Source organism: Lipotes vexillifer, unplaced genomic scaffold, assembly GCF_000442215.2.
Source record: "Lipotes vexillifer unplaced genomic scaffold, Lipotes_vexillifer_v1.1 scaffold95, whole genome shotgun sequence".
Taxonomy (NCBI): domain Eukaryota; kingdom Metazoa; phylum Chordata; class Mammalia; order Artiodactyla; family Lipotidae; genus Lipotes; species Lipotes vexillifer.
In genome coordinates this window covers 1325957-1326423 of record NW_006791458.1, presented here as the reverse complement: position 1 = coordinate 1326423, position 467 = coordinate 1325957, and the positions used below count along the sequence as shown (strand labels likewise).

Sequence of the window (467 nt, the reverse complement as noted above, 5' to 3'; positions counted from 1 at the left end):
CAGGAATGCTCCTGGGGCATCCTCAGGAAGCTGTGTGTGGAGTCTGGGTTGGATATCGGCACAGCCCGTTGGCGCCAAATGCCTGGAAGGGCACCCCAGGGAGGTTCCTAATTGAGACACATTTGAAGCAGTGTCAGTATCAAGGCCAAGAACTCCCTTTCCAGCTTGCAGCATTCCTTTTTTAAAATGTAATGATAACTTATTTTTACCTACCGAGTAAGGTGAGTTGATTCTCCAGGTGCTGTGCTGTCTCCATGAGAAGCTCATCTCTGTTGTTGAGGGACGCCTCAGCCTCATGCCGGGAACTGGCCCATCTCTGGAAGTCCTCTTCACTTAAGATCTGTGCAAAAAGAAGAGGCTTGTTCACAGCTCTGGGTGACTCCCTCCCCCTGCCCATGTGCTGGGCCTCCTGTCGGCCAGTTTGAGCTTCACTGTACAATTAGATGGGGCTTTTCCCTCAATATTTC

General features: G+C 51.0%; 1 protein-coding gene across 1 annotated transcript in view; it reads right to left on the bottom strand.

Moving 5' to 3' along the window:
- Positions 1–467, bottom strand: part of ATP10B (ATPase phospholipid transporting 10B (putative)) — a 127310-nt gene that overhangs the window by 43172 nt on the left and 83671 nt on the right. The window contains 1 exon segment of the mRNA XM_007464400.1: positions 214–340. Coding sequence (XP_007464462.1) covers positions 214–340 — 127 coding nt within the window.